The sequence below is a fragment of the Malaclemys terrapin genome, chromosome 9 (assembly GCF_027887155.1).
Source record: "Malaclemys terrapin pileata isolate rMalTer1 chromosome 9, rMalTer1.hap1, whole genome shotgun sequence".
NCBI lineage: Eukaryota > Metazoa > Chordata > Testudines > Emydidae > Malaclemys > Malaclemys terrapin.
The window spans coordinates 43,917,609-43,932,168 of record NC_071513.1 but is presented as its reverse complement, the minus strand read 5'-3'; the positions used below and the strand labels follow the sequence as shown (position 1 = coordinate 43,932,168).

The following is a 14,560-nucleotide window of genomic DNA, read 5'->3' as shown; positions in this document are numbered from 1 at the left end:
CTAAGCCTCCTTGCCTCTTGTCCCCTGACTGCCCCAACCCTTATCCACACCCCCAGACAGACCCCTGGGACTCCCATGCCCCATCCAACCACTCCCCACCCCCTGACAGCCCCCCCAGAACTCCCAACCCATCTAAACCCCTCTGCTCCCTGTCCCCTGACTGCTCCGATCCCTCTCCGCACTCCTGCCCCCTGACAGTCCCCCCCAGAACTCCCAACCCATCTAAACCCCTCTGCTCCCTGTCCCCTCACTGCTCCGATCCCTCTCCCCACTCCTGCCCCCTGACAGCTCCCCCCCAGAACTCCCAGCCCCCCACCCCCCGCTCCTTGTCCCCTGACTGCCCCCTCCTGGGACCCCTGCTCCTAACTGCCCTCCAGAACCCCACCCCCTACCTAAGACTCCCTGTTCCTTGTCCCCTAACTGCCCCCTCCTAAGACCCCCCCCCAACTGCCCCCCAGGACGCTACCCCCTACCTGTACCCTGACTGCCCAAAACTTTCTCCACTCCCCCCAAAAAGCCCCCCCCCGTTTCTTGACTGCCCCCTCCAGAACCTCCCTGGCCCCCTTACCCTGCTGCTCAGAACAGGGTGTTGGGCTCTGTGCCAGCCGGACACATGGCTGAGCTCCCCAGCACAACACAAAACCCGGTCCCTGGCCCTGCACAGGGCTGCCGGAGCGGGCTGCAGGAGGAGGAGCTGCCTGCTCAGAATGCAGGGAGGGGGGGAGGGAGGAGGAAGCTGCTCTGGAGTCCAGCCCGGGACTTCCCTGCAGCCCTCCCAGCCGCTCGCTCTGCTCTGCGGGGGGGAAATCCCGGACATTGTGAGTGCTTTACAAATTCCCCCCGGACGCTATTTTTAGTACAAAAAGGAGGACATGTCCGGGTAAATCCGGACGAATGGTAACCCTAGCTAGCACAAGATCATTCTCAACCCCACCCCACAAGCTCAGCCCAACCATCTGACTTTCTCTTCAGCCAGGTATTGCCAAGGGCTCCCCACAAGGGTCCTGAGCTGCCCCAGTGACATTAACACACACACACACAGAGTAAAATCTGAAAATATGGTTCTTTACAAACAGGGCCCAGCCCCTCTGGTTTTCCGGAGTAAGGGATGCCTCAGGAAAGAGAGTTGACAGACAGACCCACACAGAAAGAGACCACATCTCAGAAGCTTTCAAACTGATTAGGATTCCTTCATTTGTTTAAAAAATCCAAAACACAAAAAAACTTCCTTCATTGAGAAACTTAACAGATCAGAAAAGGAGCCATGGTGCAAGAGGCACCAGAGGGGGCCTCCCCCCCCCCCAGTGGGCAGAGTTTGACACAATACATTAGAAAATAGATTAGTAAAAACAAAAATACATTTTTTGCAACAACTTTGAGATTTGGTCGGTAGCATGTTGGGGGCAGGTGGAAGAGTTTGGCTGTAGCCTCCAACACAGTCCCCAGCAGGCAGGGGGCTCTAGCATGGGCAGGGAGTGGAACACCACTGGAGTGGCAGAGAGCTGAGCCTATGCAGCAAGGACAAGTCCCACCCACAGGACTAAGTCTTCCAAGGGGAGGGGTGTGGAGAGCCCAGAACCATGCACAGGGTCGGTGATCTCAGAGGGCCAGCCAGACTCAAGGCTCCTCCTCTGTGCTCTTCCAGCAGGGGATGAGGGGACAGTTCTCCAGGGGACAACACACTCCAGCTGGAGCTAAAGGAGGCAGCAATTTTGAACTGTGCTCAATTGTAGAGATGGGGGGGGGAGGGGAAGAGTGGGAATGCCTCTGGCCATCCCACTTGCATCAAGCCAGCATAGAGCGGGAGCTTTAAGGGGACAAGAGGCCGGGCCCCACAGCCAAGGGAGTAACAGGAAGGACCCTGCTCCTAGATCTCAACAGTGCTGCCCTTGAGCCAGAGAGGTAGGGCAGCTCCAACCTCCCCTGCTACTCTGCAGAGCACTGCCTTTCAGGACTCTCAGCACAGACCTGCTGTAAGAGGAGTGCTGGGAGACAGGGCACAGTGCAGGTCTCACATGCTAGGATCACCTCCAATACCAGCTGAGACACAGTTCTGAGAACTAGTTACTAACAGGCCAGTAAATGTGGGGCTCCTGCCTCAAGCTTGGGGGAGAAGCAGGTCAGACACCTTAGTAACCCCAATTCCTTCTTCCCTCCACACCAGGGTCTCACCCTAGGACATACCACAAATGGAGGGGAATCAGAGTGCCCTCTTGAGCAGAATCAGGCATTCCCCCTAGGTAGAGACTGGGAATTCCAACAGACAGGCAGGCAGGGGACACCCCTCCCCAGGAAGCGCATGGGGTTGCCACAGACGGGCTCCTCCTTTTAGCCCCACTCAACATCTCTTGGTGGGAGATGGGGAGGGAAGATGGCACAAAGGAGATGGCTGAGCTGCCTCAAAGCAGCCTTTGAGCTGAGACTGGGAGCCCAGCTCATGCAGACAGGAGGAGCAAGGAGTCAGGCTCCAAAGAGTGCCTTCTCCCAAGGCAACAGCCCCTGTGAACGGCCCGCCCATCCCCTGCCCCAGCTGGTGGAACCCCTCGCAGCCAGAGCTGCTCCAGGTGGAAAAGCACGTAGGGGCCCTGGAATACTGCAGCAAGGCCTAGGCACCCCTGACAAAGGGAGTTCAGAGCCAACCGGGGCAGAGAGCAGGAAAGAGCTTTTTATCATTTACTTCAATGGGGGCACACCCCTCAAGGGTGGAAACCCCATTGCTTGGGGCAGCAAACACAGGAGTCGACAAGGCACTAGGGAACAAATCCTGCCCTGGCCCCAGGAACAGACTGCATGACCCAAGAGGGTTCTTCCCTCTCGATTCCCTGGTGCAACTGCTCTGCAGCTGATGCAGGGTCAAGAGAGTAGGGAGCTCTGCACCTGGCATTGCTCTCCCCACACACTCCTGCAGTGAAAGGTGCACTCCTCAAAGGGAAAAGGAGGCTGCCCACTCCATGACTGATCAAGGACCTCTAATGCCTGCTAGTCACTAACGGGGAAGTTTGGGAAGGAAGCTACAGAAAACCATCCCCAGGTGGAATGCCTGCCCAGGTGTTTCTGACCCTCTTGGCACGCAAGACAGTATTTCCTGGCCACCCCACCACCTTAAACAATAAAATAATGCCACAGATGGAGGGAGAAGGGGGAGGGAGAGAGACAAACACTGCCACGGTCACAGTCACCTTCCCATCATGATTCCTCAATCCTGCCGCTCCACTGCAGGGCAGCTGCCAATGTCAGAGACGACTGCTGGGGCAGAAAGAGAGGACCACGGCCAGGCTAGCATTTAGCACTAAGGACCAACTGCAGAGCGAGAAGTCCTACCTCAGCCTGTACCGAGACCAGCTGCAAGGGTAAAGGTCTGTACCAATGACTGACATGCTCTGCTCGCTCTTAGAATCCATTGGCAATTACCTGGGCCAGGCGCACTCCTGTCCACAATCGAGGTGAATAAAGACTAAAGCAAAATGGCCATGAAGAATCACCTGCCAGCCAGCCCATCTGCTCCCCTCAGTGAGGGGTTGTCTGCTCGCCTGCCAGCCAGCCGGCCTTCTCCGCCTGGTAATCACTTCTGGCATTGATTGGACAGAACAAACAATGTTCTCTGCTTGAAAGGAGGTTAGTGCTCGGTTGGCCCATCATCCCGGGGCTGTGCTGGGAGCTCCACAGCAGAAGGCTGAGTCTCCTCCGGCATCCCACTGGGGCTCAGCGGCAGCATGGGGACCTGGGAAGAGGAGAGAGAGTAATGGGATGGAGCAGACACTCCCAAACCCACAGTGTGTCTTTCCCTCCAAAACTACAGGCAACAGCAGGGATGGGAACGAAGGACAGGAAGGGCCCTCCTGCATCAATCAGTTCAGACCCAGCTATTGCAGGCCACCCTGTCATATAATCCTGTTCGACTGATCAAGCTCCGTTGTAAAACTAGCTGGGCTGTTCGCCCCACTGCTCTGACTAAGAGGCTGTTCCAGAGCCTCCTTCCTTTGCTCATTAAACTCAGTTTGTTCATGGACAGTTTGTCCCTACTTGTTCCTGCCCCAACATTGTCCTGTAGCTTCAACACCCTTCTCTCTCTCTGCTGCTTCCCCCATGGCCAACAATGGCTTCAGGCTCCTGTTTGCCTTTCTTCACCTGCAGGCCAAGGTTAGAGGGGCCGGGTGAAGAGTGGAAGAGGGAACTAACTAATTGCCCCTGCCTACCCCCGTCCTTTCAACGAGCCCAGCAGCCCCCTCAGCCACTGTTCTCTCTCGTGAGGTTACACTCCAAGTTCAGGTTTGGCACCACCGAGTGCTGCTGCAAGGCAAGTGGAGGAGCAGGGTTAGAGAGGAGGAAAGGAGCCCAGGGAACTGGGAACGAGTGGATTACGCAGGCTTCCAACAGATACAGTTGCCTTGCAGAAGCAGGTGCTGCCATAACACCCTCACCCAGAGATGGAAACGTGGGGAGGAAAAAAGGCTCCAGAGCGAGTGATAAATCAGGCCAGGGTCCAGGCTTCTGGGCCCCCTGCTCACTACACCATGGCTTCCTCCTACTGCAGTGAGTGCCCAGTGCCAACACTGGCAGGGTGCGATTCCCAGGATAACAGCCCCCAGCTGACCACACCTGCCTTCAGGGTGCCATAAGAGAGTGCAAAGGAGCCCGGCTGCTTGGAAGCTTCTTTTTAGCCACCCTGCTCTCCTCCCATCACAGACACCGCCGCTGCCAGCATCATCTCTGCAGAAAGACTCCTTCCAGGAGGTCCCTCAGCTCAGGACCTAGCTTTACTCCAAGAACAGTTGCCTCACTCCCCCTACTGAAGGTTGTTCTCAGCCCCTTTCTTCCTTCTGGCTAGAACTGGAGCTTATGGCTACCATCACCAGCAGGAGAGGAGTGCAGGGCATCTCGCCGCATGGAGAAAGAGGGTCACTTACTGCACTTTGACGTGTGGGACTGCTGCTGCCCTCCTGAACGCTGCCCACTACCTGCGCACCAAGCACCTGAGCAGCACTGGGCTCCTGAGTACTGCTCTTCTCCGGCACGCTGGGCTCCTGAGTGCTGGGCCCCCGAGTGCTGCTCTCCCCCTGCGCACCACTCTCCACCTGCTGCAAGATGCCCCGTCTGTCCAGAACACTGCAAGGAACAGAGTGGGGAGGCTGAGGGCACAACCCTGCTTCGCCCAAGGCAGGACCGGGGGGGGGAGGGAGGGGGAGGGGTTGTGGAGGGCCTGAGGGCAGAGTCTGGCCTTGCCCAAGGCAATCCCTGCAGCTAGGACAGGAACAAGGCGGCTGCCAGGGAGGGCGAACATCACAGTCTCTGTTCTCGCTGCATGGCTTACAGAAACAGAAGCTCCTCTGCTCCCCAGCCAGCACCAGAGCCCCATGTGAAACAGCGCACCTAACTCCTGAGCAAAGGCCTGAAACCTCAAGGTAAGGCTGGGATGCCAGGAGCAGAGGCCAGCTCCCTGGGACAAAGTCTCTTGGCAGGCCGACAGCCCTGGGGAGAGGAGCTGCCCCTTGGCTGAGGAAGGATGAAGTGCAGCACAAACTTACCTCGCTACAGGCACATACAGAAGGCCCCCTCTCCCTCAGGTTTTGGGTACAGACACCACCCCCCTCTCTCCTAGAGGAAGCCACACATGGCTGAACAGTTCCCCACTGTGTAATGGGCTGGCAAGGCCAGGGCTTATGCCACAGACATTCGCATCCATGACCCAGTGCCCACCCCACCCCAAGTGGCAGGCAGGCATGTGATTGCTCCCCAGCTCTTACCTGGGGGGCAGGGGCCCACACAGCACTTCACAGCAGTTCTTCACAATGTTCCCACGGCTATAAGGATTCTGCACCCGATTCTTCCCAGTCCACGCCCCCTTAATCTGCAAGCAGAGAACATTCCAAAGGGATGGGGTGTGAGCTCCCTGCCAGACCAAGGCTCTCGAGCATTCAGCTCCACTGACTGATGCACCAGGGCACTGCACATGTGCCCCTTGTTCATCGTGGTTACACGCCACCTGGGCTCTGGCTGCCTCTCAGAGCAGGGCTTGGACCCTGTTATTTCCATTGCTGACACATGGAGACCATCAGCCCTAGCACGAACCTACCCCCCTGGGGACTGAAGAGTGGGGGCCCAGACTCCTTGTGCATCTAGTGGCTGGGCAGGGGCTGAAGAGAGGGGATTTGGGCCCTCCCCATTCCTGAGCAGCAGACCCAAGGAGGCCTCAGAATAAGCTTGGGTTGACCTAAACTGCATTTCTGGGGCCTGTGGCAGCAGTGAACCCGTGGGCTGCCCTGGATGTATGCCCTCCCTCCACCCCCCAGCCTATGCCTGGGGTTTGGCCTTGCTGCGTGCGAGGGGAATTCACCCAGTGATGAACTGATGAGAAAGGGTGGGGGGGAGGGGAGAGGAGATGGCTCTGAAGAGAAGCTGGAGAGGGGCAAGCAGACAGACAGGAGAGAGTGGGGAACATCACTCACGTCTTCGTTGGTCGTCTGATTCAGAGCCACCAGGAAGGTGTGGAATCCAGTTAACCCCACCACTGACCAGAGGGTGAAGAAACAGATAAGCACCTCCAGTACCGTGAGCAGCTGGTTAAGGATCCACAACCCCACAGCACAGCATTTATCTTCCACTGACCCTGCTCCATGACACTGTGTGTCGCTCCCCTCTGCTCCCCCTAAACATATATACCTACTCCTCTCCCACCCCCCAATTAAAAAGAAAGCCTCCAGAAAGCCCCTGAGAAGATGCTGCACACAAGGGCTGTGGCTGCTTTTCAGACACACACCTCCCTCCCTCCCTCACCAGGGTATGGGGTGGGAGAGGCAGGTACACTCCACGCAGCGGGGAAAGATATGTTCCAGGGGTCTCTTTCAACGTGTTCAGGAAGCCAATCTTCATGGACTCTGGGCAACACAAATGAGAGAGGTTAATGTACAGTGCTGCCCAGGAAGACAGAACTCATGCCTCCTCCAATCTATTGATTTTCTGTGCTGATCTTGACCCAACTCCCCATCCCGACCCACAGCTCCCCACTCTGATCCCCCCGCCAGCAGGACTCACTGAGCGCCACGTAGACAATGTTGAAGGTGAAGATGTAGATGGTGAGGAGCGAAAGCGAGAGAATGAAGAGGTAGAAGTAGCGGTAGTTCCTCTTCCCCACGCAGTTCCCAACCCAGGGGCAGTGATGGTCAAAGCGCTCTGGGGGAGCAAGAGAAGGACGTCAGCACACCTGCAGTGTGGGGCGAGGCAGGGGCACCCAAGCCCTGCCAACACATCCCACCAGCACAGCTGGGGAAGCCAAAGTCCAAGCCCAAGGCAAGGGGCTTCCATTTCCCGTGCCTCCATCAGCACAAAGCGCTCTCAGGTTGTACCAAGCTAAGTCTCCAGGGGGAAGAACACTTCCTAACCCACTCCTCTGCACAGAAAACACTCCCCCATGCTGCAGCTCTGGAAGAGGAAGGCCTCTAGTGTGGGGATACCTGGCCTTTTCCAGACCAACACCCCATGCCACAATTGAAGAGTTTCAGGACCCCCTCCATCTGTTACAAAGACAGAGAGCATGGTCAATACACGGGCCCGAGCGTGGCCCCAGGTAGAGACCCCATCCTCCAACGAAACCAGGCAAAGGGGCTAACAAAGCTCCTCCACTGAGCAGAGTGCTCCTGAAGCAGAGAGGTCACTTCTAGTTGGGTATTCAGCTCTATGGGAAGTGTACTGAGCACTGCTGTTCCTGCTCCCAGAGTGCACTGCTGTTTGTTTCCAGTAAAAGGGTACGTCTTCACTACCCGCAGTATCGACGGGTAGCAATCGATTTATCTGGGATCGATATATTGCGTCTCGTTAAGACATGATATATTGATCCCCGAACGCGCTCACCATCGACTCCGGAACTCCACCAGAGCGAGCAGCGGTAGCACAGTCGACGGGGGAGCCGCGGCCATCGATCCCACGCCGTGTGGACCCCAGGTAATTCGATCCAAGATACTTCGACTTCAGCTACGCTATTTGCGTGGCTGAAGTTGCGTATCTTGGATCGAATCCCTCCTCCCCCCCCCAGTGTAGACCAGCCCTTAGATATAACCCACTCAGCCCCATTAACCTAGTGTCTATTTCAGTTACAAAAATCAGCAACTGCTCCCCTTCATCCTCTGAGCATCCCACAGTGTGCAGATCACAGCTATTGCAGATAAAAGGTGGAGGATATATTTATTAATTACACACACACACACACACACACACTCTTAACTTTAAAAGAACATTATTAAGGTTGCAAAGGAAAACACTCACCAGTTAGGAAATGTCAGAATTAAGCTTGCCCGTGCAACCTTAATTTGCCTCCTGCATACCTATGTATATGACAGTATTTAATTCCATGATCATACTATTTTTTTCCCCAAGAGAACAGCTGCTTCATTTTAAAGAGTCATTATTAAGGACACAAGAGCAAACCATCTCAATGCATAGGAAAGATGGGAAGTACGGGGGATGACCTTGGCTTAACCAGGAAATCTTCAACAACCAAAAAAAGAGTGATACAAGAAGCGGAAACTAAGTCAAATTATTAAGGATGAATATAAAAAAAAAAGCATGTCGGGGCAAAATTAGAAAGGCCAAGACAAAAAACAAGATAAAACTAGGTAGGGACACAAAAGGTAACAAGAAAACATTTTACAAATATGTGAGAGGCAAGAGGAAGACCAAAGACAGGGTAGGCCCATTTCTCAATGAGGAAAGAAAGACAGTAATGGCTTAAGCATTAAATGCCTTTTTTGTTTCAATTTTCACCAAAAAAGTTAGCAGTGACTGATGACTAACACAGTGAACATCAGTGTAAATGGGGTAGGATCTGAGGCAGATCGAATCTACCTGGATTTCAGCAAGGCATTTGATACAGTTCCACAAGGGAAATAATTAGTTAAATTGGAGAAGATGGGGATTAATATGAGAACTGAAATGTGGACAAGGAATTGGTTAGTGGGGAGAATGCAACACGTCATACTAAAAAGTGAACTGTCAGGCCAGAGGGAGGTTACTACTGGAGTTCCTCAGGGATTGGTCTTCAGACCGATCGTATTTAACATTTTTATTAATGGTCTTCACACAAAAAGTGGGAGTGTGCTAATAAAATCTGCAGATGACACAAAGTTGGGAGGTGTTGCTAATAAAGAGGAGGACCAGAATATCACACAAGAAGATCTGGACAACCTTGAAAACTGGAGTAATAGAAATGGGATGGAATTTAATAGTAAAAGGTCATGCACTTAGGGATTAAGAACAAGAATTTTTGTTACAAACTGGGGACTTATCAGTTGGAAGTGACAGAGGAGGAGGAAAAAGACATGGTATATTGGTTGATCACAGAATGACTATGAGTTGCCAGTGTGATGTGGCCATTGAAAAGGCTAATGCAGTCCTATGATGCATCAGGTGAGGTACTTCCATTAGAGGACAGGGATGTGTTAGTACCGTTATACAAGGCACTGGTGAGACCTCATCTGGAATACTGTTTGCAATTTTGGTCTCCCATGATTAAGATAAGTTTCAGAGTAACAGCCGTGTTAGTCTGTATCCGCAAAAAGAAGAACAGGAGTACTTGTGGCACCTTAGAGACTAACAAATGTATTAGAGCATAAGCTTTCGTGGAAGAAGTGGGCTGTAGTCCACGAAAGCTTATGCTCTAATAAATTTGTTAGTCTCTAAGGTGCCACAAGTACTCCTGTTCTTCTTTTTGCATGATTAAGATGAATTCAAACTGGAACAAGTTCAGAAAAGGGCTACCAAGATGATCCGAGAAATGGAGAACCTACCTTACAAGAGGAGACTCAAAGAGCTTGGCTTGTTTACCCTAACCAAAAGAAGGCTGAGGGGAGATATGATTGCTCTCTACAAATACATCAGAGGAATATATACCATGGAGAGAGAGGCATTAAGTGCCAATGTGGACACAAGAACAAATGGATATAAACTGGCCATCAACAAGTTTAGGCTTGAAATTAGACGAAGGTTTCTAACCATCAGAGGAGTGAAGTTCTGCAACAGCCTTCCAAGGGGAGCAAAAAAACCCTAACTGGCTTCAGGACTGAGCATGATAAGTTTATGGAGGGGATGGTAGGACTAGACTACTTACAATGGCATGTAGCCCATCTGCGACTGCCAGGAGCAAATATCTCCAATGGCTGGTGATGGATGCTAGATGGGGTGGGCTGAGTTACTGCAGAGAATTCTTTCCCAGGTGTCTGGCTGGTGAGTCTTGCCCACATGCTCAGGGTCTAACTGATTTCCATATTTAGGGTCAGGAAGGAATTCCCCATGGGGGCTTTTCATCTTCCTTTGCCGCATGACTCAGGGGTCACTTGCAGCTTTAAACTAGTGTAAACGGTGGATTCTCTGTAACTTGAAGTCTTTAAATAAAGGTTTGAGGACTTCAGTAACTCAGACAGAGGTTCCGGGTCTATTACAGGAGTGGGTGGGTGAGGTTCTGTGGCCTGAGATGTGCACAAGGTCAGACTATATGAGCATGATGGTCCCTTTCAGCCTTCAAGTCTATGAATCTTTGTAAATAAACAAGATTTTCCCTCCTAGTAGGAAAAACCCACAGGGCCCCAAAGTTTGACTAGCCACTCCGGTCAAAAGGGGGTAACAATACAAAGCGTAGTGCTAAATACTTGGAAAAAATCAGGCCCTAGAGGCCTCAAATTGGGTACCCAAAATTAGTGGACACCTTTGACCTTAATCTTTCTGTGCCTCAGCCTCATCTGTAAAATTAGGATAATCCCACCCCTTCATTTCATGGGGTGTGGGGAAGTCAAACCAGTGGTTGTGAAACACTCCGATATTGTAGTGATGAGTGCTACAGAAAAGCCCCCACAAAAATTAGTAATTCTGTCTCCAAAGCAGAGTTTGAAAGCATGCAGTAAAAAAGACAGGGGACATTCACTGAGCAATGAGAAAAACTACTGAATAGCTGCCCATTAAGCGAGTACCATCCATCCTGTGCACTGAATGAGGCAGGGATCCTGCACCCAAAATAGTATTAAAAACTACCATAATGCATGCACACAGCTGACCTTAATTGTGGCATTTCCTATCTTTCAACTGCTTGACTTTGCAACCTTAATGTTCTTTTAACAGAAGTTGTATATATAATTTCCTAGGTTTTTTAAAAAGCAATCTGAAAATAAGTTCCATCATATTGATACCTACATGGGTTTTCAGCAGGGTTGGAACCTTTAGTTCCACCCCCCCAGAACTCTGCTGCTTGAGCTAATGGAGTAATCGATAGCAATAGTAGGTTGTTATTCTGTATTTGGCCCATCACTAGATGGGGAAGAAAACAAACAAGCACTTTGCCAGTGAGTTTCACAGATATTTTCTGACAGCAGCAGAATGGTGAGACTCAGGAATGTTGGGTTCTACTACAGACACAGGAGCAGAGCGCACTCTAGTGGGCATGGAGTCTTCTGCCCACTCCCCACAAGCTTGCCACCTTCTTCCCTGTCCCCCGCAACCTGTCTCTGTCACAGTCCTGTCTCTTCCCCATCCCTGGCACCTCGTTCTGGTCCCATTCTCCACTCCTCAGGCTTCTCAGCCGAGTCCCAGTTTCCTTGCCCAGCCACCAGTCCCATTTCCCCTTCCTGCTCCTCATCTGATCTGTTCCCCTTCCCTCCCCACCCCACCACGACATACACACACAAAATAGCTCCCAGTCCTAGCCTCCGTCACTGGGCTTCACATCCAATCTCAAATTCAAAACTGATAGAAGGAAATACTTTATGCCACACAAACTGTGGAACTCATTGCCACAAAGTTGTTGGCCAAGAATTTAGCAAGACTCAAAGAGGGACTGAGCAATTACATGGATAACAAGAATATCCAGAGTTAGAATAGTTAATGCTAAAAAAAAAAAAAAATGTATTGGAAGGTAGATAAAGCCTCCAGCTTCAGATTTTAAACCAATCTCTGACTATTTGGGATTAGAATGAGACCTTCATAGGGAGCAGATTATCCCCCATCTGCTATTGAATGGTTTTCCTTCAAAGCAGCTGGGATTGGCCACTAGTGGAGACAGGATTTACAGGGCTAAATATACCCTCGATCTGATCCCATCTGGTAGTTCCTATGTCCCAGATGCTAACATGCGAGGCCTGAGTGCTGGATTGAGGTCTCCCCCATGGCAAGGGCACTGTGCTCTCTTAACTCACCCACACAATTGTCGCAGATGCTGCAGTGCGAGGCACGGGGGGGGCGGAATATCTTGCACGTATAACAGTACTTCAGCTTCACTATCTGGTTGTTGATCTGGAAGTTTTTGATACGCGGGGGCGGACGCTGACCCTGAGGCACAGTTCCATTGGTGGCCTCTGAAAGCAAAAGCCAATCAGACACCAGAATTGTTAATCCAAGTCCACTGCATTTCAACACTAACTGCTTGTTCCATCTCATTAACACCAAGACCAGGAGAGCCTGCAATGCCCAGAGCCATCGGCAGCGGCTCTGTTCACAGCTCTAAGAACTTGGGGCCAGGTGAAGAGATGCCAAGGACTCTGCTGAGTGAAGGAACAGTGGCAAACCATTGCTAGGATGTACCTGCGCCTGACATCACCTTCCAGGAAGAGAGAGAACGACCCAGATTTGATCTCCCTGCTCCCATTCCCTATCATGGGAGTGAGTGGGATGTTGGGGAGGGAGAGGGGAATTCCCTGGGCAAACCCAGCACAGCAGGAGAGAGAACGCATGTGAGCTGATGGATAGGTACTTCGGGAATGGGGGGGGGGGGAAAAGCGGGGGGCTTCCAGGGCTGAGAGACATGTAGAGCACCACAGCCACTCTCCAGGCACACTCACTCCTCTCACAGAGTCAGTAGGGAAGATATGCCCCCCAGTAAACTTCCCACACCAACCCAGGCTCTAGCGCACTCACACTCCTTCACAAAGGGCTCAGGGAAGGTACTCTGGCATAGATTCTGTTGACACTCACCAATCTCCATTTCAATGAAGGCTGCCTCATCAGGCAGGGCTCTGGGGATCACACCAGGATCACTGAAACTTGTCCGCAGAAGCATAGCCATCGCGAACAGGAAAAGAACTACTGCAAAGACAGGGATGGCTGGAGACAGCTGAACTGCCAGGTAGCGACACCTACAGAGGGAGAGAAGGAGGTGCTGAATCAAACCAAACAACAGCCTGGACAAAACTCTCTCTTCAAAGCCTGGGAAGGTCTCAGAGCCCAGACGCAGCCATGTAGTAGTTCTCCAGTGGATCGCTGTGAGGATCACATCTGGAGAGACTGCTCGGTGTCCATATCCCATCCCAGTCACCAGGGCATAACACTTTTGGGGCAGCTACAACAAGTGTTACCATGGAAGGTATAAACAGGGAAGTGTGATAACGTATTCTTAGTTTTAATGCAGTAAATACTTCCATCTCCCATCTCTTCTCTCAGCTGGAACCAAGGACAACCAGAACCCTGTGACCAGCCAGCTCCTTACCAATCAACCTGGGAATTTCTCCTGTGAAGGAGTGCAATGCACTCAGAAGGCACTGGCTGTCCAGAAAGAATATGACTAAAACAATAGAAATATATTAAAGAGGACCCTTCCTAGAGCCCTGTTCCTTTAAGAGGTGGGAGGAACAGTGGGGCCCAAAAGTTTCAGGACAGAATGAGCAAGGTTGGAGGCGACTGGCTTCACTGAACTCTCCTGCTTACCACCCAGAGTTTACTCCAAAGCTTGAAAAGTAACTCCAATAATATTCCCAAGCCCTGCACTCGTTATCGGGGGAGTCACTTACAAAGGAATTCATTAGGGCTGTTGCTGCACAACAGGGCCTTCTGCTCCCCCTGTACCCTTTTGAGACATCAGGCTCCACACTCAAACAAGAGAAAAGCAGGAAAGACTCTGTTCACATCCCTTACATACACCCCTGCCCCCACCCCCAAGATTGTAATTTCTTGTCAAACACACAAGCCACAAGCTTACGAAAACCAGGAGTGGCACAGTTAAGGTTGTGAAGTATGTGGAGTAACGCCTTAACTCTCCCCCTTGTTGGGATGCCACCACCTGCTACTGGGTTTTGGAGTGGGCAATGTCTGCCTAAGGTGCAGGAAACTAAGGCTTTGTCTACATGAAAATTGGCACCAGAGTCATGCCATCAGTTTAGTTACATCAGTGCAAGCTCCCCACGTAGACAGGCTATACTGGAACAAAGCAGGATTTAGGCAAGTGTAGCTGCTCAGTCATGATGCAGTTACTCTGCTGCAAATTCTCTCAATGTTGACATGGCCTAATTGTAGGACACCCACCACTCCCACCCCTGGGCGCACATACACGTTAGCCTCTTTATTTAGAATTATGCAGCTGGAAACCAAGGAGAAGCTGTTCACTGCATCCAGGGTCATATCCAGTAGCTGGCTGCAAGTGCTTCCTATATCAATGCTCCTGCACAGGCCACACTGAAGATCCAGCTGGACTGTGTGAATAGGAGTCTGGTTTGTCATTGCGTTGGGTACAGCGGAAATAACATTTGTTTCTGGTTAGAGTGGGATAAGGTACTATGATGCCCCCAGTTCCTATTGCCATCTCTAGGGGTGC

General features: G+C 51.8%; 1 protein-coding gene across 4 annotated transcripts in view; it reads right to left on the bottom strand.

The window, feature by feature from the left end:
* Positions 1–1,169: 1,169 nt before the first annotated feature.
* ZDHHC9 (zinc finger DHHC-type palmitoyltransferase 9) overlaps positions 1,170–14,560 on the bottom strand; it is a 47,310-nt gene continuing 33,919 nt past the window's right edge. For all 4 annotated transcript variants that reach the window (XM_054039682.1, XM_054039683.1, XM_054039684.1 and 1 more), the window contains 8 exons: positions 12,949–13,109; positions 12,174–12,332; positions 7,033–7,170; positions 6,829–6,875; positions 6,447–6,551; positions 5,745–5,848; positions 4,908–5,106; positions 1,170–3,721 (listed from right to left, as the gene is read on the bottom strand). In XM_054039682.1, the coding sequence (XP_053895657.1) occupies positions 3,617–3,721; positions 4,908–5,106; positions 5,745–5,848; positions 6,447–6,551; positions 6,829–6,875; positions 7,033–7,170; positions 12,174–12,332; positions 12,949–13,109 (1,018 nt within the window). In that variant the 3' untranslated portion in view covers positions 1,170–3,616. The remainder of the gene's footprint in view (positions 3,722–4,907; positions 5,107–5,744; positions 5,849–6,446; positions 6,552–6,828; positions 6,876–7,032; positions 7,171–12,173; positions 12,333–12,948; positions 13,110–14,560) is intronic.